Source organism: Punctularia strigosozonata, assembly GCF_000264995.1.
Source record: "Punctularia strigosozonata HHB-11173 SS5 unplaced genomic scaffold PUNSTscaffold_3, whole genome shotgun sequence".
Classification (NCBI taxonomy): Eukaryota; Fungi; Basidiomycota; class Agaricomycetes; order Corticiales; family Punctulariaceae; genus Punctularia; species Punctularia strigosozonata.
Window position 1 is genome coordinate 1,960,356 of NW_006767435.1, and position 21,526 is coordinate 1,981,881.

Consider the following 21,526-nt stretch of genomic DNA (forward strand, 5'->3'; position numbering starts at 1 on the left):
TGGCAAGTATGACAGGGGCCACCGTCACCGTTGGCTTAACCGCCCTCGCCATCCTCCTTGGCATCTATCAAGTTCACTTCAAACCTATCATTACCGGTTTCGGTCTGGGGCGGGTCGTTGAACCTAAAGGAAACACTGACTGTCACACTGTCCCTGATGTTCAAGCATGCGAAAGTACTTATCGCTCTCCAACTCCTGATTAAACGTACTTAACCGAGTAATTCGCGGCAGAGTTGGTGTTGCACCAACCATCGGGATCTGTCTATTTGGCGTGCTCCACGCCGGCAAGCAGGGTTCAATGGATGCCTACGGTGAACCACTTCAATGCTTCAGGAATGAACGATCAGGATTATGTTGCTGTTTACGATCCCCCTGCGCGGAAAGTTACGCGCTTGAGCATCACTGGTTTTGAGTCTCCCCGTGGTCTATCGGTACACGGAATGGACGTGGTTCCGTCCTCTACAGATCCATCACAACTCTTTGTGTATGTCGTCAACCATAGGGCGCCTCACGATGGCCAAGACGCCAACCAGGTTGGCGCCGATTCGTCCGTGGAGATTTTTCGCACGTCGGTAGGAGGGTCAACGATGGTACACGTTGCAACCGTCGAGGACCCAGTGATCGTAACGCCTAATGACCTCGTGGGGAGTCCTGACGGCAAAAGCTTCTGGTTCACCAATGACCACGGCTCCAAGACATCTCTGGTAGGTTCTGTTTTGCATCTGCGCGGTGCTCTGCTGATCAGCAATCAGACTCGTCATCTTGAGCACTGGCGCTTCAAATTTGCGGCATCTGTGGGCTATTGCCATCTCGACGAAGGTTGCAGATTCGCGGTGCAGAATCTCCCGGGAGCAAACGGAATTGCGCGTAACAAGCACGACGTCTTCTACGTTGCGAACGACAGACACCCTGAGATTCGGGTGCTGGAGAAACAGGCGGACAATTCATTGGTAGTAACCGACCTTATTAAGCCAGGTATGACGGGCATACCCACATCCCACTGCAGAGTTGTTGTCTCACTCAAGGTGCAGACTATCCCATTGACAATCTGGTCGTGGATGAAAATGGTTATCTATGGGCATCTGGTACGTATCATGACGATCGAGCTTCCGCCGAAGGTATCTAACCTTGTTCATCAGGCACCGTCAATTGTCTCCAGACAGTGTTCAAGCACTTCGAAGATCCTTCCATAATCGCACCTTCTTCGGCTTTGCGTATATCACTCAACACCGGACGTGATGCTTACTTCGGCGAGAAGTATAAGATTGAGAAGGGGAGCTTTTTCACGTGAGCATATAGTAGCGCGCTTCTGACATTTCTGCAGATTTTCGAGGACGATGGCGAACTCGCCCCTGGAGTAACCTCGGTTGCTTACGACGTCGACCGTAAACAGTTGTTCCTTCACGGTAAGATGGCCGTCTTGCAGTGGGAATCTGACTGGCTGAAACCTGGTCAGGCTTGGCGAGTCCTCATTTGACGGTATGCAACATTGAGGTCTCCACTTCCAATCAGGTGCAGCTGTAGCAGAAGTATTCGTTTACATGTTGGTACGGCGGCAATTCGATGAGTACTCTCCCGCAGGCTATGATGGACGCCCGACATCTTGCCTGCTCGCTAGTTGATACTGAGTAGCAACACCCAATATTCCCAATATATATCCGAACTCGAATGTTACAGCGATGCGTTCAAGTGGACTCTCCGATTTTGTCAATGCTGTCCGCATCAACAACCATTCCGCGAAGAACACACAGACGACACAAAATGCTGCGAAGCAGCCGCTCAAGTCCTGGTGATTTCCTGCGGCATCAGATGTCGTCTGCTATGACTGTAAAGCAAGAACTCACACCCAGGTGCAACGGCCCATGCCGCTGGCAAGCCCGGTGTAGTTTGATCCGATCGTCAGTTGAGCCTTGAGTTCCTCTTCATAGAAGAAATTGATGGTGGCGCCCCCGAAGTGGATAGAACCAGCGACGACAGAGTACTCTACATCATGCCCGAGCAAGTCGTCCCAAGAGCTGTAGAAAACATGGGCCTTGAACCCCCCATGCTTCCCCGCACCGAATACTGTGCAGATCGTAGATTAAGGAACCCCGAATCCCGAAGAAACCTGGAAGGAGGTGTGGAGTACTGATCCTTCGACGGTGACGTTGCAAGGCATGTACTGCGTGAAAGTGCCGGTGTCGACGTGCATAGGGAGAGGCTTCGCCTCGGCGAGCCACTTGTTGAAGCCCTTGGAACCGCCTAGGCACTCAATCTCGTGCAAGTGCTGCACCATCTGGCTGTACAAGGGGGAGGCGGGGTTGAGGCGCGAAGCGTTTAAAAGACACGACTACCTACATATCGTCATGAGGAGCCGTCGCATCGTGCACTTGACGCCCTTGAGCGCAGATTTCACGCTTTGAACGTTGTAACCATCGCCATTCGCTGAGGCACGAGCATCGTCCGTGGAAGCAGCGACAGTTTCAGACGGCATAGCAAACTACCTCACTCCTCTGATCAGCCATCGGCGCATACCTACGAAGGCATCCGACTCACATGTAAAGCGAACGAGTTAGATAGACGGGACTAGTAGAGGATGGAGCTTATGTCGCGAAGATACGATACCTCCCGGCAGAGATCATCTTCGGTTTCCAAGAATTTCGCGGCCGCCTTTGTTCGTACGCATCCGTTAGTACCGGATCTTCCTTGAACCAGCCTATAGAATAGCACAGGATCCGGCAAGAGCGCTCCGTAATAGGACTGTCACTGGATGAAAGAAGGAAACTTCAGCAGGATCCCCATTATGTACCAAGTCGTGACCGCCAGGCCATGACAGTTAGGCACCTGAGAACCGCGAATCGTAGAGGCTCCAGGGAAATATGTTCGGATTTAGCCCAGCGCCGTAGCATCTCAATATGGTGTATGATGAAGAGCCCATTTGATCTGTGCTGGCGCGGGCAGCGATGTTTTTGGTTATAGGACGATTGCGTGGCGGGAGGCGATGCAACAACGAGTGGACTTTGACCCCGGTGTGGTGAGCAACGTCAACACCATCCGCACATCGCGCCTAGGAAAGGATAGAAGACATTTCCAGATCTGCAGACACACGACGCCCAAGCCCAAGTGTCGCACCGTCCAGATCATGCGGTACTCAGGCATCTGAGACGTAATAATATCATATTGCAATGACCTTGGGGAGCAGCAAAAGGAAGGTTTGCAGCGTATAGGTCGATTCCCAGTGCATGTTGCTGGGATGTTCGTTACAGTTGACACCCGTGAATTCGTGAGATTGCGCCGATCGTAAGAGGTCCGAGGCTTGCATTGATCTCACGGCAGTTACATACTGGTCAAAGTCCGAAGGAAAGTGGCCCGTGAACACTTCTTGAACACCTTCCATCCGCGTTGCTCCGATCTGAAACTTCAACGTTCTGGTCAGAGCCGCTGTATTCCCTGCGCTATCCATATCGGTCTCGAACAACTCGTCTCAATGACTGCACTTTGCGTACCATATGCTCGAGCTGGACGGTTCAGTGTTACTGTTAGCGCGGCCGGCGACGCGGTGCGTCTGATCGTGATGAGCTCGAGGACCGAGACAGTCCTCCGATCTTGAGACAACGGTCTGTACTAGTAGCGTGATCGATCTGCCTGCTCGCTTCACGATGCCAAATACTGCTCAGGTCCTCTCTCTGCTCGCCTGTACTTGCAGCTAATCTTGCAGCCTGAACATATGCTACGCCTCAATGCCGCTCCGGCTTCTCACGTGTCGCTGCGCGCCTTATCACGTCGGACTCGATACTCATGCGCACTTCAGCTCGCGGTCCTCGTCCCATCGCTTGCACACCTTTCACCATGGGAGCCGCCCCCTCTAAGCCTGCCCCGTCCTCGCTCCCAGCTCAGAGTGCGGATGACGAGAAGATGCTGGCGCGGCTGACGGCCATGTCGCTGGAGCACGGTGCTGTCCGACCTGCGGCTGAGGATGGCTCCGTGTCTTTCGACATCGTGAGCAAGTGGGAGGAGGACGCGTCTGCGGATCCGAAGATCCAGCTCTCGCGAACGATCCTCTCGCATACCAATCTCCAGGAGGCGTTGCTCTCTCGGTCGGCGATCGTTGCGGACCCTCACGTCTATAACACCGAGGTTGCGTTCAAGACCAGCCCTATCACCTCGCAGAAATCGAGTGGTCGATGCTGGCTCTTCGCGACCACCAATGTTCTCCGGTACAATATCATGCAGAAGTTGAATTTGAAGGAGTTCCAGCTCTCGCAGGTTCGTTCGTTCTGCAGTACCAGATTTCATGGCATTGAACAGAATTCAGTCGTACGTATTCTTCTGGGACAAGCTCAACAAGTCGAACTACTACCTCGAGCTTTCCATCGAGCTCGCGGACCGACCACTCGATGATCGTCTCGTCAACCACCTGGCTGGGGACCTGATCAGCGACGGTGGCCAGTGGGATATGGCTGTGAACATTCTGGAGGTAAGCAAGGAGATCATTACACAAAACGACTCACCATCTCACTCGATTTCCCAGAACTACGGTGTCGTCCCGCAGCCAATCTACCCCGAGTCCACTCACTCCTCGCTCTCTGGACCGCTCAATACGCTACTGAAGACCAAGCTCCGTGAGGATGCTCTGATTCTCCGAGAGCTGGCGGCCAGTCTTCGGGCCAACTCTTCGCTTTCCGAGGAGGCGGTTTTGGCTACGCTCCGCTCCAAGAAGGAGTCGCTGATGGCGGAGGTGTACACGATCATGTCGGCCACGTTGGGCGTGCCGCCGAAGCCCGACGCACCCTTCACCTGGGACTACTACGACGCCGACGGCAAGCCGCACACGTGGACAGGCACCCCCCTTGAGTTCTACAAGGCGTTCCACGCCAAGTCGTATGCTCCTTCGGACTGCTTCTCTCTCATCAACGACCCTCGGAACGAGTACGGAAAGCTCTACACCGTCGACAAGCTGGGCAACGTCTGGGGAGGGCGCCCAGTTCTCTACGTCAACACCAAAATCGACGACCTCAAGAATGCGGTCGTGAGGATGGTCAAGGCGGGCGTTCCGGTCTTCTTCGGATGCGATGTCGGGAAGTTTTCTGATCGGGTGAAGGGTATCATGAGCACTGGGCTGTACGAATATGAGGTAAATGTCATTCAAGAGAAGCTATGCAGTAGACCGAAACCAGCTGATTCATATCCACCAGAACGCGTTCAACATCAAGCTCGGTTTGACGAAGGCCCAGCGCCTTCAGGTCAACGAGTCAGCCATGACACACGCCATGGTGATCTCTGCGGTTCACCTGGATGGATCTGGAAAGCCAGTGCGCTACAAGGTCGAGAACTCGTGGGGTGAGGAGCCGGGAGAGAAGGGCTGGTTCGTGATGACCGACAAGTGGTTCGAGGAGTACGTATCAACCGCTGCCTGGTTTTGACCTACTCTAACGTGGTCGGATCAGATTCGTTTACCAAGTCGTTGTGCCTAAGTCTCTGGCACCCAAGGAGCTGGTAAAGGTCTTCGAGGGTAAGGAGAGGATTGTCCTCCCTGCGTGGGACCCGATGGTGCGTAAATCTTTCATAGGCTGGACGAAGTGTTCACACCAGCGCACTGTAATACAGGGCGCCCTGGCTTAGTCGACCGTGTCGTAGTACATTTGGATTGTTCAAGAGAACATGTTCGAAGTTCAATACAGGCATTGGGGTTACATTGACTACAGTTGCAAAAGCGAAGCAATTCCGTGTGGAAAACAAGATAAAAAGTAGCACAACATGCGGATATCGATAGCGTATGAGAATGGGCTTGGGTCGAGCGATCGTGTCAGAAGGTCACCATGTCGGCTTTGGGCTTCCTCCACCGGTTGACCATGCGGGTCTTATCCATCGCGCGTTTGAACAGATGGCGTACGGTTGCCTTGCGCGTATCTTCGCCGAAGTCTCGGCGGTCTGCAATTTCTGGCGAATGATTCATGAAGGAGTACTGTCCGGAGACGTCATCCTCCTCGAGGGCGGCTGTAGCAGCGTCATCAACACTGCTTGGAAGAGGCGACCAAACGGCTGGGATGGGTGGGAGAGAAGGCGGCGTGTCGGAGGCAACGGCTTCGCCGATAGGCGGAAGACCGACTGCATATGCAGCGAAAGGGGCTAGACTCTGTCTGGGGCGGTAACTTGTCCACTTCATCGCTTCGCGCGGAGGTGGTGCGACCTGTTCGATTGGGCATGGGGCATCGCCTACGCCGTCGGTCACGATGTGCCCAGTGCTGCCGCCTGACGCGATCTCCAGCTTGGAATCATCGATGGTTCCGGGTGCAATATATGGTGAGCCCAGCATTGCGCGGAGATCCTTGCGTGTTCTGGGCGGAGGGGCAACACTGCTTATGGAAATGCACGAGTCGCGCTGTGGCGGACGATAAGGCAGTGGCGATTCCTTGAACAACACTGCTAATAGTTCTGCAGATCGGTGTTTGACACTTGTCTCCAGCACAACCAATGGGGACCGAGCGTCCAATGTGTCCTCGTCAATGTTCCTGCACATACAGTCGGGCAATGACATGCCTCCCGTAATTGCTGCGGCTTCCGGGTGGCTATCGCCTTCGACCGAATATAAAGCCTCATTCTCCTCCTCTGTAACAGCGATGAATGGTACATTGGGTTGAGAAAACAGGTCTTCCTCGAGCTCCCCAGCTGAATAGCTCCAGAAGGCACTCATGGCGCGCACTTCATCCAACGTGGAATCCGACCAAGGGATATCGGACGACAGCATGGGAGGTTGAGGGAAAGCGGAGATCGAGATGGCGTCGCCGGATTCGTAGCTGCATACCGACACCGCGGGAGACATGGACAAGGACGCCTCCGTCACGACTACCACGGGCACTTCGCGAACAGGATCCAGCTTCGACTCCTGGACGGTACCCCAGGGCTCCTCGTCGTCCCCGTTGAAGTCGGAGGTGGCGACTGAGAGCGCCTCCAGCGAATGCTCGAATTCGATCTCGACAATGCGACCGAAGCGGCGTTTTCGCACGTTGGTGTTTTCATCCATAGATGGCAACGCTGGGCGTTTGATATGACTCTGGAATCCTCGTGCAGAGGCCTCATCGGACATCACATCGAGTACGTTTAGGTACCGAACGGAGGTCGGCGAAGGGGAGGTGCGTTGGTCGCGAATGGAATCACCACGATCCAGTAAACGCCTCTTCCTAGGCGGAGTCGAGCTTAGCAGCACATCCTCGTCAACAAAGAAAGTCATCACGAGACGATGGACGGTTGTGCAATGGAGATAGGTGCTGGGCTGCTTCGTGTTAAACCATGGGCAGACGACACTTGGATATGCACTCACTCAGGTGTATAGGATGAGGGGTAAGGGTAGGGCCTTGTTGTTATTGTGGTGGGACCTGAACGGCGCGCGGAAGCCACGAACAGACGGACCTTGGTAATATGGTTTTTCGGCGTGTTGACACGTTGAGATTGAACTGACAACCTCTGACGTCCGCGATGTCCACTTCACACATAGCGCCAATCAGCTGCTGCATTCGTCGCTTGCGCAACCTACATATCACCCTACGTACAACACGGTCTATCATTCGTCCAGGAACAACGCAAGCTATCTGCACATACCACTAAATATATGCATCATGAACGATAAGCTACCGAGCCGCTTCTACGCGAAAGGCTCGACGTCCCGAGCAGTCCCACATACAAGTGACGCTTCAGCACCGATCCAGGACAAGTCCGGCTCATAGGCGGTGTACAGCGATAGTTCGATGCTCCTGATCTGATTCTGCCATCCAGGCAATTCAGCGCACGCGACAAACCTCAGCTCATCGCCCTGTTCTGCGGTCGACCAGAGTTCATGATGTTTTGGGAAGGTTACATCGTATAAGTGGTAGCGCGGATCTGCCAACTTGTTGTGATAGCAGGTCCACGTCCGCCTTGTCTTTGCGAGCGAATGTTGTCTCAGCTGTTCTGGCTGGGTGCTGAATTTCTTATGCAGGCGGATTTCGCCCCAGGACCAGCTCCCTGCTGGCGCTTTGGGATAGTCAGCCCAGCCTTGATCCCGTGAAAGGACTCGGGCGCGTAGTGCGACTGCAAAAGGAGGGATATCCTCAATAGACAGCAAAGTAGAAGCATGTTCGCCTAAGGAATATGCTACCGAGGTATGGAACCTCCCTGTTTCCGTTCGATGTAGGATTGGAGCAAGGTGTGAAACAATCATTAGGGCCAGTTCCATAGGCAGGTTCGGTCGGCCATTCTGTACCCCTTCGCGAGTGAAGCAGTAGACCACACGATCCAAAAACTTCGCGTACGGACGCCGTCCGCGAACAGACGCTGGCGGACTTAGGAGTCTTAGTAAATCTATGGATATTCAGCATAAGTGACCGCAAAAAAATGTGCCTGGTACCTCCGAAGGCTGGATCCTGTTGCGGAACAGGTTCAACTAACGATTGAATGGTTATAGTCGCGCATAGCTCATGAGTGAAGATGTACTAGATGCCGATCTCAGCGATGGAAACGCGGTCAGAAAAAAGCTCACAACGTACATCCAGGTGGTCGATTTTGCGCGTCAAATCCCGACGTATCACATGTGTCGGCACGGCGACAGCACTACTTTCGCTGCCCCATCGATCACATTCCTTCCGTACGCTCGTCATGATACTGTATAATCAAGGTCAGAATACGAAGAGTCCCCAGCAGAGTACTTAGAGATATACTTCGCCGCGTCCTCCATGAGGTCACGCACTGCGGGCCAGGCCATGGTATCAGCTTTCTGTGCTGCGTTCGCTAGACCTGCTACAAGAAGTAGGACATCTGTTCTGATATGTTGTCTTTCGGGAGATGATTTGAACCATTCCTAGAGAGTGATGAGTTTGTCAAGGGTTCACCTACATGACAGTTCTTACAGGCGCAGATGTAAGGAGCAATGCATCGTCAATCAGATTGATAAGCCGATCCTGTAAGGGAGGAGGAGCTGCGAGAGCTTCCCGAACGAGCCGAAGATGCCTTGTAGCACGATTACTAGCCTGCCAAGCCATCGGATTGTAGGTTGTAGGGTATTCTGGATCCTGTAGGACATGCAACAGGCAACGCACAGATTTAACATTCATCACGCACATAGTGGCGATTATTCTCCCGCCACATCCGCGCTCAGTCACAGGAAATCTATTTGAGCGAGACACAAAGTTATCGATGATACAAGCCCTCGGGGAGAATATCGAAGTGAAAACCCCGGGCGCGTAGGCTACTTATATACTACTACTACTGGTCCTACGACGATTTCTCGGCTACATATGGCGAAATTAGCATTGGGCACTGACTGCCTTGCCCAAACTTGCCCTTGACGTAAGGGCGTGTTAACACTCTACAAAAGCATTTGTCAATAATCGTCAATCACGAGACAGCGAAACATACACATTGGCTTTGATGATCTTTTCCTCGGTCTCGCGGAAAACGAAGTCGGTCAATAGAATATACATGAACGTTTTCATCTCGATCATGGAGAAGCGCATTCCAATACATGACTGGTCATTGAAGTCAGTGCGGCCTAAGAAATTGTTCGATCGACTTACTCGAGGTCCTGCTGAGAAAGTGAGGATGTTTGCGTAAAGTCCAGGTTGTTCGTGGACAGCTTCAGGCAAGTGATCCCAGCGATCGGGGCTTAGACATTCAGATCAGTGAAGGCAACACCATCCAGAAAGAGCAAGCCTACTTGAACTGCCACGCATCTGAGCCCCAGACTTCCTTGTCGAGATTGAAGGCCTCCACGGGAACGTGCACAAAGGAGCCTTTTGGCACATGCACAGAGCGCTCGGGGCTCTCTGCTATTGTACCATTAGGCTTCCGTATCTTCACCGGTGTTGAGCTGGGCACGATGTCGTCTTGCGTGGCGACACGTAACGAAGAGTGGACCGGTGGGATCAATCGCAGGCTCTCCTTACACACATTGTCCAGGTATGGAAGGTTGGCTATTGCGGTGTGCAATGATTGCATTTCTTCCTCATTCAGGGATGACAAATCCGGAACAGAAGCCGCCAGGCGGAGTAATTCAGCGCGAAGTCGAGTTTGGACAGCCTGGTTCTGAGCTAGCAATAGCAGCGTCCAAGTCAACGCTAGAGACGTCGTGTCCGAACCAGCAAACATAAACGTATTGATATTGTTGAGGATATCTTCGTCGGAGATGCGCTGTTCGGGGGGCAGATCAGCGGCGGCATTGGACTTCACTGGGGTTGGTTGTCAGTTTCAGTTCCTACGGCAGGTAAATGTCCACTCACAGAGTACAGACAGGAGGTCACGCCCTTCATACGGTTTCCCCGCCCTCTCTCCTTCAACCATTCTGCGCTTCTTCTGTTGAATGAGCTCCCCCGCAACGCGTTTAATAACCGCTTGGCTCTTGCGTACAACTTTCACAGCTTTATCCGGCTGGCGAAACGTCAGACCGCGGTTGACGACAGGCTGAAATTGGACTTACGAAGAGGACGTCAATAATTGGGAGATAGAGACTCAACACACTCCGACGTCCTTGGCTCTGTGAGATGGCGATCTCAAACATATCCTTGTAGGCTGTAAACAACTCGTTCGACTCGTCCTCGATTGCATTGAAATGGTAGTCAAAGCCCGCAAGTCCGATGACATCGAATGTGGCCCGGCTGATCCACATCGCCACGTCCAGGCGTACGTCGTTCGCCAATTTCTGCTTCTGAATGATAGTCATCCAACGATCACGTAGTTGTCCGCCTTTGCGAAACACAACCGGAACGAGCGAGCGCATATTCTGTACGCCGAAGGCGGGCGTCGCTACGCGCCTTTGCCGTTTATGTACCTTAACCTGAGGTGAGCATCAGTCTGCCTGATATTGAGACCTTACACACCTGGCCCTCAGCAGCAAGCATCCCACATCCAATCAGGTTCGTGATAAGACGGCGGGACTGCCATGGTTTCTGGTATATGGTGCTATTCTTCATAATATGACTCATGGCGAGCGGATCGAGGGTCAAGAGACGATCATCCCACTGTAATGCGTCGTGAATCACCGAGTACGCGATACCGAAGGAAAGGTCCTACAGGTCCCATGCCTCGTATGTGAACGTTCCGTCCATAATGTTCGACCAGTAACTCGTGTGTTTTAGGTGAGCGTGCCGGACTGGGTAATAACGCTTGGTTTAGTGACACTCCGGTGGCATAGCGATGCACGTACTCAAGGACGAAACCTAAGTGGTTTCCCCAGAATCCCGAGACGGGAGGGCCTGCCAACCTTCGGAGTGGGTTGTATCTCGGGGCAATGAGAAACTTGTAAACAATCCATCCAGCGGACAACAATACGATGGCAGCTAAAGAGCTTGCTAAGTGCGGCATAGCGACTGATAATTTGGGCGTGAGTGTAGCGCAGACCTCTCAGTTAAGGCTTTCGGGAAGGCCTGGGTACCATCCAGAGTGGGGGCGAGACATGTTCATGGATCTCAATTGTTCAAGCAGTCCGAGCCATTGACGGAGGGTGAGACAATAGAATCGCTCACGTGATCGTTATTAGCAGCAGGAAACCTTATACTAGAGAGCTTCTGAAATCGATAAGGCAGACCGCTTGCACACATCACCAACATCACGTGATTCAATATCAAGCTTGAAAAGTCCATCTCGTGCCGTGGTTATGATTCCTTTGCTTAGTCCTCAATATGAAATGTTCGTATCAACCATATGTATCATTCATATTGACGGATTTTCTGGAATCGCCATTGTGCAGGAGGAGATAGATTTCTCGTATTGTTCTATAAGCCACGTGGCGTTGGTGATTTGTGCACGCGGTCTGCCCTATATATCGAAAATCCGTATTCAAATCGCTCGATTTGGCGCGGTTTATGGCCACAAAATACCGATATTTCGTTATATATCGAAAATCAGAAGCTCTCTACTGCAGCTTGCAGTAATTATACTATTATACATGGTAGCATGCGATGATATTGAACGTTAAGTAGAGCAATGCGTCATCCCAATATTCCCGAGTCGTGATTGTAAAGCCCGCAAGCATTTCGACGGTATCATGACTGTATGAGACTTCAAGCTTCAGACTTTGACCATGGACCATCTCCAGGTCTTCCACGTCACGCGCCTCAACGCCAGAGAGGCGGAGATGAGTCAAGCTGTTTGCAGGAACGAGTATCGCAAGACGGTCCCAGAAGGGTCGCGTATCGCCGTTGAATGTCGTGATATGCAGTCGGCGTAGGGCGGGAAGGATGGGATCGGTGGAGTCCCAGAATGGATCGCGCGAAATCGAGAGGGTTGTAAGGATGGGGAATTCGACGCGACCGGGCGCTGCTATGTTCAACGTGTTGCCGTGGAGGAACAGAGTTTGCAGCGTTGGCGCCACCATCTGCAGCAGATCACCTGTAGCGGCCATTAGTCTGGTCGACCACTGATGCTGTAGGGAGACCAATGCCCCTCGCACTCTGGGCACGCGCTCGTCCTCCGCCCACGACGCGAGGTCGACCTCGCCCCAATTCGGGGCGGAAATGAACAGATGACGCACGATGGGCGCTTTGTGCGTCCTTGCTTGTTCCCAGCGGAGGTGCGCTGCAAACTGATCGACTTGCCGTATATCATGAACGGCGATGGACTGGTAACGCATATCCTGGGTCCCAGTGGGAGACATCGCGAACATATCGAGAGGTCAACGACAGAGAGCGGCCGGTAGCGCCACCATCCAAGCAAGCAAACGAGAAGACCTTCACCCAGATTTCCGTAGGGCAGCGGTCCATGTTAGTGAGAGCGATAATGAAAGGTTGATGTCGTTCCCTTGCAACCAGAAAGAGAGATTATATCCCACACGATCTCTTGCCGTTAATCAGCGCAAAAACATCTGCCCCAGTGAGGCTCGAACTCACGACCTTCCGATAACGTTACGAAGGTAACAGTCGGACGCTGTAACCAACTCAGCCATGGGGCATATATTAATTCACATGCTTCATAATATATCAGTAAACTGACAGAAGTCCCATTCGACTTGCCGACTCAGCATCGATGATGTCAGTACGGCTCTCATCGACGTCACGAACTTCTGTCCAAGTTCAAAGTGACGCATACCACTCCAGAACACCACGCCGGAAGATTTTGGGCGAGCGTATATAAGTCTCGACGCGATGCCAACACATGCCAGCCTTTCACGATCTTCACGAACTATAGACATGGTAAGCTTCTTTCGTTGTTAACTCCGATTAATCTATTAATCGCGCGAATGTGATGCCAGGGATCCATCTTCTCTACTATCGGTGCCGGCATCAATGCCGTAATTTCCGCTATTGCTAGCGTGATCATGGCCATTGTCGGAGCAGTTACTACAGTACGTCGAGTCTTGCTTCACCTATCCGAGCACAGTATTCACGACAACGACAGGTGATTGTCACTATATTCAATGTTATCGTCGACATTATTTGCTGCCGGTGCGGATCACGGCGCGCGGGAGCCACATCAACGTATTAGCGCTGAACGCCCGGGCGATTCGGCGCGCTCTCTTACGCCTGTGCACTGTTGCATGAACACTAAACGAGCGAATATACCCTAATGTGCTTTTAATCAACCAATTCAATCCATGCTTGTGAAAAAAAAAATTGTTGTCTCGTAGCTGCGGTTGGGAGATACTCTCCGGTTCGGTTGCAAGGAAAATACTGTAGTTTTACGACCTTAGGTTCGTCCCCTGTCCCCTGGCAGCCCGAACTGAACCTAATTTCCCGTGTTGTCCCCTGTCCCCCGCCAAAATCCAGGGCTGGGACTGATCGTGAGAATAGAATTTCTTACTGTGTGAATATTTTTAACTGACTCTGGTCAGTTTGCGAACTTCCCACGGCCCCGAACTTGCAGCTGTCCCCTGTCCCCCGGGAGGCGGACCGAACCTAAGGTCGTAAAACTACAGTACGAACACGATATGAAATCATTCAATCGAAGGATTCTCCGTTCAGACATCAGCTCAGAAACATGCTGATGCTGGATAATGACATGTACAGTCAACTCTGTCTTAACCCATCTCTCTGGGAACCCATACTCTGTAGTAAGCCATACATTCGGGTGTCTCCCAACTTGGGGGAATAGTAAAATCCCATATCTCTCCTGTACTCCATAACCCATGAGCCTGAGATAGATCATAACCCATAATTCAAGCTGGAAATCGGGTCATTCCGAAAGGTTGCCGAGGTCCGGATCCATTGGCATCATCGTTGTGATGTCGGGCAGCCGGTATGATTCCGGGGCAACTTGTCGGCGCTGTGCGCAAGCGAGACAAGAAAAAAAATTGCTCGGACCTCCTTGACCTAAGCCCTGCCACACGTCTTGTTGCACCATGTCTCCTCTCAATATCGTAAAGAAAGGTTTTGAAAAGCTCAATGCGGAGACGCGGGCCCGTGTTGCTGCGCTCCGTGAAAAGGCCAAACACAGAGCTCTTTCGGCAGAGGAGGAACGGTTCATTGACAACGATGCAAATCACATAGATGAATTGCGCATCATTGAGCTCCTCGAGAATGCGTCAAACTACTGTACTTTTACGACCGTAAGTTCGTCCCGCGTCCCCGGGGCACCCGAACCGAACTTATTGTCCCCTGTCCCCCTGGCACTCCGAACCTCCGGGACACATTATATCTGACCGTGAGAGTCTTAAATCTGACCGTGTGATCAAGAAAATCTGACCTCGTAAGCACGTGTCCCCCGGGCAGGCTGCGGATGAACTTCCCACGGCCGCGAACTTGGGTCGTGTCCCCTGTCCCCCTCCGACCTGGCCGAACTTACGGTCGTAAAAGTACAGTATTCTAACACGGTGTCGAAATTCACGGAGCAGCAGAAAGCTGTGTTGGACAAATTGATGAAGCTCGGGAAAGGGATCAAGGACACTTTAGTGCCCAAACGGAAGAGTAAGTTCTTGTGATGCATGTGAGGTGACATAAAGGCCTCATCGCAGACACAGGAGCAGAGGAGCGGAAGCCGAAGGATACTGAGAAGAAGCAGTCCAAGGAGCCGGTTTTCACAAAGAAGGAGAATGCTACAATTGAACAGCGCATCGAAATCCTGGACTGGTATCATAAGAACAAGCATGCCTTCAATCAACGAGAAACAGCCGATATCTTCAACAAGAAATATCCGAACCTCTGCCTCACACAGCCGACCATCTCAGCGTGGCTTAAGGAGGAACCGAAGTGGCGAGAGCGATATGCAGAAGTTGTAGCAAAGGGTCATGGAGGGCAGGCGAAGCGGTTGAAGCAGACTGAGCACCCCGAGATCACGGATATGCTCGAGCTCTGGGTTGCGGAGGCCATGAGGAACGGAGTCTTGCTGACAGGAGAGGTTCTTCGCCAGAAGTGGACACACTTTGCTGATATGGTTGGGATACCAGAAGATGACCGCCTGACTCTCAGTGAGGGATGGCTGACGGCGTTCAAGAAGCGCTGCGGGCTGAAGGAGTATAAACGTCATGGGGAGGCTGCATCGAGCAACCCTGAGACGATTGAGGAGGAACGTGCTCGTGTCCGCGCGCTCATCGAGGATGGTGGATACACCATCAAAGACATCTTCAATATGGATGAGACTGGTCTCTTCTGGAAGTATGTTCTTGTCTATGTGTGTTGCGGCCGGATGGCGCTGACTGGCGCTGTACATAGGATGCCACCTGACCGTGGTCTGCAGGACAAGCCCTCTGCCGGTGTTAAAGGGTGCAAGAGCCGGCTTACTTTTGCATTCGCGATGAACGCCGACGGAAGCGAGAAGTTACAACCTGTCATCATTGGCAAATACCAGAGGCCACGCGCGTTTGAGAAGAAAACTGGGGAGCAGCTGGGGTTCTATTATCGCAACAACGCAAAGGCATGGATGACGATGAAGCTGTTCCACGAGTGGGTTGGCGGATGGGATGCGAAGCTTCGCCAGAAAAAGAGGTCCGTTCTCCTCCTCGTTGACGGATTTAGTGCACATGTTGCACCCGATAACCTCACAAACATCCGTGTCGAGGTTTTCCGGCCAAATCTCACACCACATGTCCAACCTGCCGATGCCGGAACCATACAATGCTGGAAGGCCCACTACCGCAGCGCCTTCATTGGGCGAGCTATTGATCGCTACGACATGGGAATCTCTCCGGAAGATATATACGACATCAACATCCTTGAAGCCATGCGCATGGCGATATCAGCTTGGAGCAAGGTGGATACGACAACGATCCGCAACTGTTGGCTGAAGACCGGCATCCTCCCTCCTTCCGTTCTTGCACCATCTTCACTGTCCATTGCTCCTTCGATTCCAATTGCCTCCCTCCTCAACTCAGATCCTGTAGCTGCTGCCGAAAAGGAGGTCGAAGATACGCTGGAAGAGCTGCAATCCCGTGGGGTCTTACAGCGAGTCAACCGGATGGCCATCGGTGAATTGCTGAATCACACAGGTGAAGACATTGCGGCGGATGTAGGCACATCGGACGAAGACATCGTGCAATCGGTTCTTGACGTGAAAAGAGGACAAGATCAGATGGAGGCAGATGGAGGTGACGACGCAGAAGAGGGAGATGATGCTGCGCCGCGACCGACACGCCGAGAGGCGTTGGAGGCGGCGCAGACGTTGCGCAGCTATCTCTCCAGCATGCCGGAGGACTTTGCTCGCGTATTGGAGAACAATCTACTCACTTTTGGTCGCCATACCCGTCTTGAAGAGGCTCGTAACATGCGCTCGACGTCCATCACCGACTATTTTGTTCCCAGACAGGCTGCCGCCTTGTAGAATACATACATTGTCCTTGCACTGTATGTATACGATGATATTTGAGCCGCAAATCGAGTTTTTCGCCACCTCTCTCGCATCCCATACTCTTCGATAACCCATAATTTTGACCCTCTCCCGAAAGTATGGGTTAAGAGAGAGTTGACTGTAATTGGACTAGGGAGCTTTCAATTTCGATACATATTGAGATTTTGATATTCTGTGGCCAAAACGCGCGCCAAATCGAGCGATTTGGATACGAAACCTCGATATATATCGGTTTTGAAAGCTGTCTACTGTTGCCGAATTTGAATAACCTCCGATCGTCTGTGGCGCCTCCAGCTTCAAGGCGCGTTGTGCATGAAAGTCTCGTCACCTTCGCTCGTATAGATGTCCACTTCCCCGCGGCATCCACGCCCAGACTCCTTGCCTCTCGATGAGCCATCTGCAGTCAACCTGGACTCGTTGTTGTCTCCAACTGAAAGTGTGACGACCACATCCCCCATCAGAAATTCCAGTCGCAGTTCAGAGTCCGGAGAATCGACACCTGGCGATGAAGTGCGTTTCTCCACGGTGCCGCTCACCTCCACCGCCGATGCCGCTGTCTCCGGCAGACACTCCATAGGTTCGGTGAGCTCAGTTAAGGCGATCCGCAAGTCCAGTGTCTCCAGCACGTCATCAAAGGATCCCGGGTCTCCGTCACCTGAATCAGAAACACCAGTAGAAACCCGACACAAACATTCGTCGTCCGCGTCATCTGCGAGCTCCCTGCCGCCCAACGTCAATCGTCTGGATCTGCAAAAAGTGCAGGATGAAGATGGCGCCTCTCGGCGGAGGATCAGTGTAGAGGGACACCAGATGTTGCAGGAAGGTTTCAACAAGGCTCAATCACAGAGTCAGGGCGAAGCGGAGGTTCAGGCTCACGGTGGAGCCATTGATTGGGGTATGTGTCTCTCGTACAGCTTGCATATGTGATGCTCATTGTTGCAGAGTTCTGGGGCGAAGTGATGGCGGGTATGCCATCCTACGTTACGCTATCCACCATCGCTCACCCTTCGCATGTCAGATTATGAAAATTTTGCGGCTGCGAACTCTGAGAAGTTGGCACAAGCGATTGAACGAGGAATACCCGACGCTTTACGTGGAATGATGTGGCAGCTCATGTAGGTACGACGGACTAGTCAAATCTTGCCTGTGATCTCACTCAAGCACGTCACAGGGCTGCATCGAAAGAACCGGAGCTTGAAGCGACATATCTGAAGTTGTTGAAGGATACTTCTCCTCACGAGAAAGCTATCATGCGGGATTTGGGCCGGTGAGCATACCGCACGCCCTTGATAACTTATTGACTGACGTTGAATAGTACGTTCCCTCATCACGAATTCTTCAACAATGGTCAAGGCATCGGCCAAGAAAATCTTTTCAACGTCTTGAAGGCGTACTCGCTGTGCGTACCTTCAGCTTCAGCTCGATCGGGCCGTGCTCACCGTGACAGGAAGATATGACACGCAGGTGGGATACTGTCAGGGCATGCCGTTTCTTGTGGCCATTCTCTTGCTAAACGTGCGTATGCGCGTCCTCGTTCCTCGCTCGCTTCCCAACGTTGTGACAGATGCCAGACGAAGAAGCTTTCTGCCTACTCGTCAGGCTCATGTACACTTATGATTTGCGAGGTCATTTCCTGCCGGAGATGCCTAAGCTGCAGCTGCGCTTGGTTTGTCGCCACTACATCGTCAAGACGCCTTCCCTGAAACCATGCCGTAGTTCCAATTCGAAAGATTAGTGGAAGAAATGCTGCCTGTACTGCATGTTCACTTCCTCCGCCAAGGAATCAAATCGAGCATGTTCTGTTCGCAATGGTTTCTCACTCTGTTCTCATACCGGTATGCAGGATGCATCGAAGGTCGTCACCTATAACTGAGACATGGAACAGGTTCCCACTCGAAATTGTTTATCGAATATACGACAATATTCTTGCAAATGGTATAGAAGCCATCTTCGCTTTCAGCCTGGTCCTGCTGCATTCCAACGAGCAGAAGTTACTATCGATGAAGTTCGACGAGATCCTTGCTTTCCTGAATAGCAGAGTGCTGGAGAATTATTTGGCACGTTGTTGCGCTATCCGGACTCTTACGGTGATTGATTCGCCATGCGCAGATGGAAGAGCGGCCTGAAACGGCGGAATCGGGCGAAGTACGACCCAAGTACAAGGTGGACAGCTTTGTCCAGGATGCGATCGCCCTCAGAATCACCCCATTCATGCTCGATGCGTATGCACACGAGTACGAAGATATGGTTCGAGCTCGGGACGCGCATGCCATCGAGATGGACGAGCTAAGGAATAGCAACCGGGCCCTACTAGGCCAAGTGTGCGTCTCACTCAGTGCCTTGAGCCCATATATTATTGATTTGTTATGATTTACAGCAAACGACTTGAAGAGAACCTTGCCCAGCTTAATACCGAGCATGTGGAAGTTCTGGTGAGTGAACGCGAATATCTGAATATGTCGGACCATGCTGAACTTGCGCAGAATGAACTTGTAAAAGCAAGATTAGAAAACGATAACCTCGAGTCGGAGCTCGTCCGATACAAGCTATTGTAAGTAATGGTACCATTCCAGTGAACCATGGTTTCTGATCTATTATCCAGGTACGCTGAGGTAATGCATCAGAATGCAGACGCTATGTCATCACATAGGATGTCGGGCAGGGTAAGCCTGCACAGCACGAAAAGCAGTAGGAGCGGTGGTGGTTGAAATTAAACCATACAACGCTATCTACTGAACTCCGATATTCCTACGGGGTGTGTGCATACGTGATGTATCTGAGATCCTTATTTTTAGAGCTGGCATCATGGTATATATAAAGGTATGATACACGGGATTGACATCTATGTTGGTTGAGAGAGATTTGGACGGCTTCAAATACGTCGCGGTGCAAACATAATGTGCACTTCACGAAGTAATCCGTTCCCCAACGCGTTCACGCCATGTCGCTACCGTTAGAGAGTAATCGGATATTCTGCGCTTCGCTTCGTCGTGCTAGCTGATTCAACTCCGCTTTGATCGAAGCCGTATCCCACACTCGTTGCGTGTCGCCGATTGCAGCCATTATACACGCAATGATGCCAGATACCAAAGGTGCCGCTGATGTTTGGAAAGTTTCGGGCAGTGAGCATAGCAAGTATCGGAGTTAGGATATATGCTTACAGAATGAAGTACCCTGTGTTCCACCGAGTTGGAACGTCCGTCTCTCGGGATCATCAGGGTGTGCGATAGAAGGCAAGTCTTCTCCAGGAGCGTAAATATCGATTTCTATCCGATTGATTGATTAATTATTGAGGCTATGTTTTACAGATGTTTGGAAAGTGTGATACGCACCGGGCCCGTAGTTTGAGAAACTTGAGATGCGATCTTGATGATCAGTAGAGCCGACAGTAATGACTTCCGCCATCCTCGCGCTTACTATCCGAAAAGCGATTGAAAAGCGATTGATATTTGTCGCCGCTGCTGGAAATGACCATGTCAGTACCCCGAACCCCCCCCCCCCACCCCACACACACACCTCCGAGAGCACAGCGCTGACAGTCGTTGCAGGAGGAAGTTCGCAAATATGTCCCTTCCAGTATCCACGGGTCGATACCACCAACACGGTGACCCCAAGAGCAATTCACGATGCTGGGATAACGAGAATCAAGGGTCTCGTGGTGTTGGGCGATCCTGGATACGGCATTGATCATGTCAGACGCAAGGATATCGGCGCCATGTCGCGTGAACTTGCAGAGGATGAGTTTGCAGTTCTTCGCTGCACCAAGGGACTGTCCAGCGATGAACGTTGCCGCCAATGTGCCATGAGTGTGTTCGTCATTGTCAAATTCCATCGGCAGAGCATTGGGATCCCGGATCGCGTCGAAGTAGGTCAAATCACGTCCGTCAAACTCCTACAGAGCAAATCCCGATGTAGCATCAGCAAGTGTGTTCAATGCAGGAATAGTGAGGGTGTCCGTACGACTTACTCCGTCTATGTTGTTAAGACCTGTGTCAATGACGTACACGGGGACATCCTGACCGTATTCAGGCTGACAGACGTATTTCCAAGGACCCTGCGGGGATACAACGCTCCCTTTGTGAGATGCGCGCCAGAGGCCCCAATTTCCGGTGTCCGTGATCTTCATCCCGTACCACTGCAGCGGAGTGTCTTCTTGATAACCCCGAACCTGAGACGAAGCTTAGTATGCTTACAACGAAAGGGTGTTTCAAACCGACGTACGATCTTATCGTCCTGAATCAGAGCCATCACCTCATCTGTGAAGCTGCCGGCGTAACCGTGCACTAGGTAGCGGAAGACATAGGTAACACCTTTCGCGGCGGAGGGTTTGCCGGACGCATGGGCTTTGCGGATGGCAGTCAGATGCTCGTCTTGCTTAGTTGCAGAAATGCCATCCTTGAAAAGGACCATCACATTGTTGAATTTTGACATCGTGCCAGAGTGCGGGGTGGATTGGTGCTGCTGACAGGACCGAAGAGTTGCTTGGCTGATCAGACACAGTGATGTGCTGGATTTATATCTTATGAGCTGAGGACAGGAAGCATTACCAGCCTACGCCTAGGCCTGCGTTAGTCGAGGCACCGGAAGAAATGGCTGCGTGCAGGCAACAGCATCGGTCCTGGTCTTGACAGCGGACGGAGATTGTTCAGGCACGCTCCGTTCCTTCAGATCGCGAGAACCTTGCGTGCGCCGAGTGCGCCGTTGGTGTGCTATCAGCGACGGTGTTATCCGGATGCAGGCGGCGCCGCATAAGTAAGTACGAAGTCCAGCCTGAAACTGCCTGCCAGAGGATTCGTTCTCTCGT

At 52.1% G+C, this 21,526-nt stretch overlaps 8 protein-coding genes and 1 non-coding gene across 9 annotated transcripts; 4 read left to right on the forward strand and 5 right to left on the reverse strand.

Annotated features, from left to right (window-relative positions):
• Window positions 1–8: 8 nt before the first annotated feature.
• Window positions 9–1,524, forward strand: PUNSTDRAFT_62101 (serum paraoxonase/arylesterase; the record flags this gene model as incomplete). The annotated part of the gene is given in 7 exon segments (XM_007381267.1): window positions 9–174; window positions 232–704; window positions 753–975; window positions 1,026–1,085; window positions 1,140–1,287; window positions 1,303–1,406; window positions 1,457–1,524. The coding sequence occupies 7 exon segments, from the start codon at window positions 9–11 to the stop codon at window positions 1,522–1,524; spliced, it is 1,242 nt and encodes a 413-aa protein (XP_007381329.1).
• A 556-nt stretch (window positions 1,525–2,080) lies between these two features.
• On the reverse strand, window positions 2,081–2,473 carry PUNSTDRAFT_131958 (uncharacterized protein; the record flags this gene model as incomplete). Its single annotated transcript, XM_007381268.1, has 2 exons — window positions 2,081–2,279; window positions 2,370–2,473. 2 exons carry the CDS (start codon window positions 2,471–2,473, stop codon window positions 2,081–2,083), a joined length of 303 nt encoding a protein of 100 aa, XP_007381330.1.
• Window positions 2,474–3,915: 1,442 nt separating this feature from the next.
• Window positions 3,916–5,601, forward strand: PUNSTDRAFT_62183 (peptidase C1B bleomycin hydrolase; the record flags this gene model as incomplete). Its single annotated transcript, XM_007381269.1, has 5 exons — window positions 3,916–4,245; window positions 4,295–4,456; window positions 4,511–5,113; window positions 5,175–5,374; window positions 5,427–5,601. The coding sequence occupies 5 exons, from the start codon at window positions 3,916–3,918 to the stop codon at window positions 5,599–5,601; spliced, it is 1,470 nt and encodes a 489-aa protein (XP_007381331.1).
• Window positions 5,602–5,785: 184 nt separating this feature from the next.
• Window positions 5,786–7,210, reverse strand: PUNSTDRAFT_142053 (uncharacterized protein; the record flags this gene model as incomplete). The annotated part of the gene is made up of 1 exon (XM_007381270.1): window positions 5,786–7,210. The coding sequence occupies one exon, from the start codon at window positions 7,208–7,210 to the stop codon at window positions 5,786–5,788; it is 1,425 nt and encodes a 474-aa protein (XP_007381332.1).
• A 1,979-nt stretch (window positions 7,211–9,189) lies between these two features.
• PUNSTDRAFT_119044 (cytochrome-450 hydroxylase) lies at window positions 9,190–11,392 on the reverse strand. The gene is made up of 9 exons (XM_007381271.1): window positions 11,153–11,392; window positions 11,020–11,098; window positions 10,827–10,967; window positions 10,427–10,777; window positions 10,230–10,377; window positions 9,668–10,178; window positions 9,528–9,615; window positions 9,370–9,479; window positions 9,190–9,319 (listed from the first exon to the last, which is right to left on the reverse strand). Exons 1-9 carry the CDS (start codon window positions 11,308–11,310, stop codon window positions 9,226–9,228), a joined length of 1,680 nt encoding a protein of 559 aa, XP_007381333.1. The 5' UTR covers window positions 11,311–11,392; the 3' UTR covers window positions 9,190–9,225.
• Window positions 11,393–11,887: 495 nt separating this feature from the next.
• Window positions 11,888–12,601, reverse strand: PUNSTDRAFT_131962 (uncharacterized protein; the record flags this gene model as incomplete). The annotated part of the gene is made up of 1 exon (XM_007381272.1): window positions 11,888–12,601. The coding sequence occupies one exon, from the start codon at window positions 12,599–12,601 to the stop codon at window positions 11,888–11,890; it is 714 nt and encodes a 237-aa protein (XP_007381334.1).
• A 207-nt stretch (window positions 12,602–12,808) lies between these two features.
• PUNSTDRAFT_t31 lies at window positions 12,809–12,895 on the reverse strand. The gene has a single exon. It is a non-coding gene; the product is annotated as a tRNA-Asn (tRNA).
• Window positions 12,896–15,246: 2,351 nt separating this feature from the next.
• On the forward strand, window positions 15,247–16,695 carry PUNSTDRAFT_63429 (DDE-domain-containing protein; the record flags this gene model as incomplete). The annotated part of the gene is made up of 2 exons (XM_007381273.1): window positions 15,247–15,456; window positions 15,616–16,695. The coding sequence occupies 2 exons, from the start codon at window positions 15,247–15,249 to the stop codon at window positions 16,693–16,695; spliced, it is 1,290 nt and encodes a 429-aa protein (XP_007381335.1).
• Window positions 16,696–17,076: 381 nt separating this feature from the next.
• Window positions 17,077–20,118, forward strand: PUNSTDRAFT_83592 (RabGAP/TBC). Its single transcript, XM_007381274.1, has 15 exons — window positions 17,077–17,617; window positions 17,665–17,688; window positions 17,741–17,837; window positions 17,894–17,989; window positions 18,038–18,121; window positions 18,174–18,237; window positions 18,287–18,388; window positions 18,439–18,557; window positions 18,608–18,779; window positions 18,832–19,043; window positions 19,100–19,154; window positions 19,206–19,273; window positions 19,325–19,820; window positions 19,884–19,988; window positions 20,055–20,118. Exons 1-13 carry the CDS (start codon window positions 17,533–17,535, stop codon window positions 19,428–19,430), a joined length of 1,284 nt encoding a protein of 427 aa, XP_007381336.1. The 5' UTR covers window positions 17,077–17,532; the 3' UTR covers window positions 19,431–19,820; window positions 19,884–19,988; window positions 20,055–20,118.
• The last annotated feature ends 1,408 nt before the right edge of the window (window positions 20,119–21,526 follow it).

What these genes read in the sequence shown, in the direction of transcription:
- PUNSTDRAFT_119044 (XM_007381271.1), bottom strand. Translation starts at nt 11,310, where the DNA reads ATGCCGCACTTAGCAAGCTCTTTAGCTGCCATCGTATTGTTGTCCGCT. An exon ending in TGCTTGCTGCTGAGGGCCAG is followed by an intron (nt 10,778 to 10,826) that starts GTGTGTAAGGTC and finishes CCTCAGGTTAAG; the next exon opens with GTACATAAACGGCAAAGGCG. An exon ending in CAATTATTGACGTCCTCTTC is followed by an intron (nt 10,378 to 10,426) that starts GTAAGTCCAATT and finishes ACGTTTCGCCAG; the next exon opens with CCGGATAAAGCTGTGAAAGT.
- PUNSTDRAFT_83592 (XM_007381274.1), top strand. Translation starts at nt 17,533, where the DNA reads ATGTTGCAGGAAGGTTTCAACAAGGCTCAATCACAGAGTCAGGGCGAA. An exon ending in CGGTGGAGCCATTGATTGGG is followed by an intron (nt 17,618 to 17,664) that starts GTATGTGTCTCT and finishes TCATTGTTGCAG; the next exon opens with AGTTCTGGGGCGAAGTGATG. An exon ending in GAGTGCTGGAGAATTATTTG is followed by an intron (nt 18,780 to 18,831) that starts GCACGTTGTTGC and finishes CGCCATGCGCAG; the next exon opens with ATGGAAGAGCGGCCTGAAAC.